The sequence below is a fragment of the Limulus polyphemus genome, unplaced genomic scaffold, assembly GCF_000517525.1.
Source record: "Limulus polyphemus unplaced genomic scaffold, Limulus_polyphemus-2.1.2 Scaffold2552, whole genome shotgun sequence".
NCBI lineage: Eukaryota > Metazoa > Arthropoda > Merostomata > Xiphosura > Limulidae > Limulus > Limulus polyphemus.
Genome location: NW_013668162.1, coordinates 135,942 through 138,005, shown reverse-complemented (window position 1 = coordinate 138,005; position 2,064 = coordinate 135,942). Strand labels below are relative to the sequence as shown.

Here is a 2,064-nt window from a genome sequence, read left to right as displayed (position 1 = left end):
CGGAGAATTCCACTCCTCATCAGTGACCCTGGACACTACCACCAATGAAATAGCGGAATGCTACAAGTTCTTCAAATACCTATAGAATAATAGGTTTCTTTTTGTGAAAATACCTCACTACTATAAAGGCTTGGTTTGGTCTGCTATTTTTCTCTATCAAGACCTTTTACAACAATAAACTTTCATACTCTATGGAGCTAATATTTTGATGTATCAAGACCTTTTACAACAATAAACTTTCATACTTCTCAGCTGCTATTGTTTATGTTTAGCAAGATCTGTTAGAACAATAAACTTTCAAACTTCTCAGCTGCTATTGTTTATGTTTAGCAAGATCTGTTAGAACAATAAACTTTCATACTTCTCAGCTGCTATTATTTATGTTTAGCAAGATCTGTTAGAACAATAAACTTTCATACTTCTCAGCTGCTATTGTTTATGTTTAGCAAGATCTGTTAGAACAATAAACTTTCATACTTCCCAGCTGCTATTGTTTATGTTTAGCAAGATCTGTTAGAACAATAAACTTTTTGAAGCTAATATTTCAGATGTTTTTTCATGATAAAATCCATGTCTTTTGAAAATTTTATTATAATCAATTCATTTTACAGGTTATTACTGAAATTTATCAAAAATCCTCTCTTTATTGATTTTCTGATGTATTATAATGTTTTGATGATTTTTTACTAAATGACAGTTTGGAAATATTCTACAGAAGAAACTATATTGATAAAAATCTTTTACATTATTTTCCACTTTCTACACTATTAGGGTTGTAAAGAGAATCAAAATGGAGCTCATGTTCCCGAAGCTACACGTGTCTTCAGAGATAAGTACTTCCAGAAGGCAGTGGAAAGAAGACTTCAAACTAGCTATCCAGATTCAGGCCACACACACATTGATCAATTAAGCTAGTACTAGTCATTTAAAAGAAATAAACTACCTAACGGTCATTTTGTAGGAAGGGAAATCTCTGACCACCCATCAGAAACCCAATAACTCAAGTGCTTTCAGAAAGTCGACTTTCCTTCATCGGGGGTAAATGGAAAATCTTATCAAAAAGATGTCTAATAACCAACTTTAAGGGAACAACTGAAATGTTAGTAGTATAGAAACTGTGAATGTCTTAGCAAACAGCAACCTGTTTACTACATTTCTTGCAGTTAGTTAAACATGGAGAAAGATGTCAGTAATGGCATCCACTGACAGTGTTACCAAACAGAAATATATTTAGTACATTTCTTGCAGTTTAGTTAAACATGGAGAAAGATGTCAGTAATGGCATCCACTGACAGTGTTACCAAACAGAAATCTATTTAGTACATTTCTTACAGTTAGTTAAACATGGAGAAAGATGTCAGTAATGGCATCCACTGACAGTGTTACCAAACAGAAATATATTTAGTACATTTCTTGCAGTTAGTTAAACATAGAGAAAGATGTCAGTAATGGCATCCACTGACAGTGTTACCAAACAGAAACCTATACCCGTAGTGGGTACAACAAAGATAGCCCATTGTGTAGCTTTGTACTTAGTAGCAAACAAACTCCATTTTCTGTAGTTACTTAAACGTGGAGAAAGGCGTAAATAACGAGACCCACTGAAAGTCTTACCAAACAGAAATATATTTTTTAATTAGTTAAACATGGTGAAAGATTATAGTAATGGGATCCATTTACATTCTTACCAAACAGAAACCTAACTATCTATCCTGTGATTAATTAAACATGGAGAAAGATGATAGTAATGGGATCCATTGACATTCTTACCAAACAGAAACCTAACTATATTTCCTGTAATTAGTTAAACATGGAGAAAGAGCATAGTAATGAGATCCATTTACATTCTTACCAAACAGAAACCTAACTATCTATCCTGTGATTAATTAAACATGGTGAAAGATTATAGTAATGGGATCCATTGACATTCTTACCAAACAGAAACGTAACTATCTATCCTGTAATTAGTTAAACATGGAGAAAGATGATAGTAATGGGATCCATTGACATTCTTACCAAACAGAAAACTGTTATGGAGAAACATGGAGAAAATGTTAGTTATGA

The 2,064-nt window shown here is 32.8% G+C and overlaps 1 protein-coding gene across 1 annotated transcript in view; it reads left to right on the top strand.

The window, feature by feature from the left end:
* LOC106467280 (tRNA (guanine(10)-N2)-methyltransferase homolog) overlaps nt 1-1,776 on the top strand; it is a 43,290-nt gene extending 41,514 nt beyond the window's left edge. Inside the window, exon 11 of the mRNA XM_013927614.2 lies at nt 772-1,776. Within this exon, the coding sequence (XP_013783068.1) occupies nt 772-915 (144 nt within the window). The 3' untranslated portion in view covers nt 916-1,776. The remainder of the gene's footprint in view (nt 1-771) is intronic.
* Nucleotides 1,777-2,064: the final 288 nt, after the last annotated feature.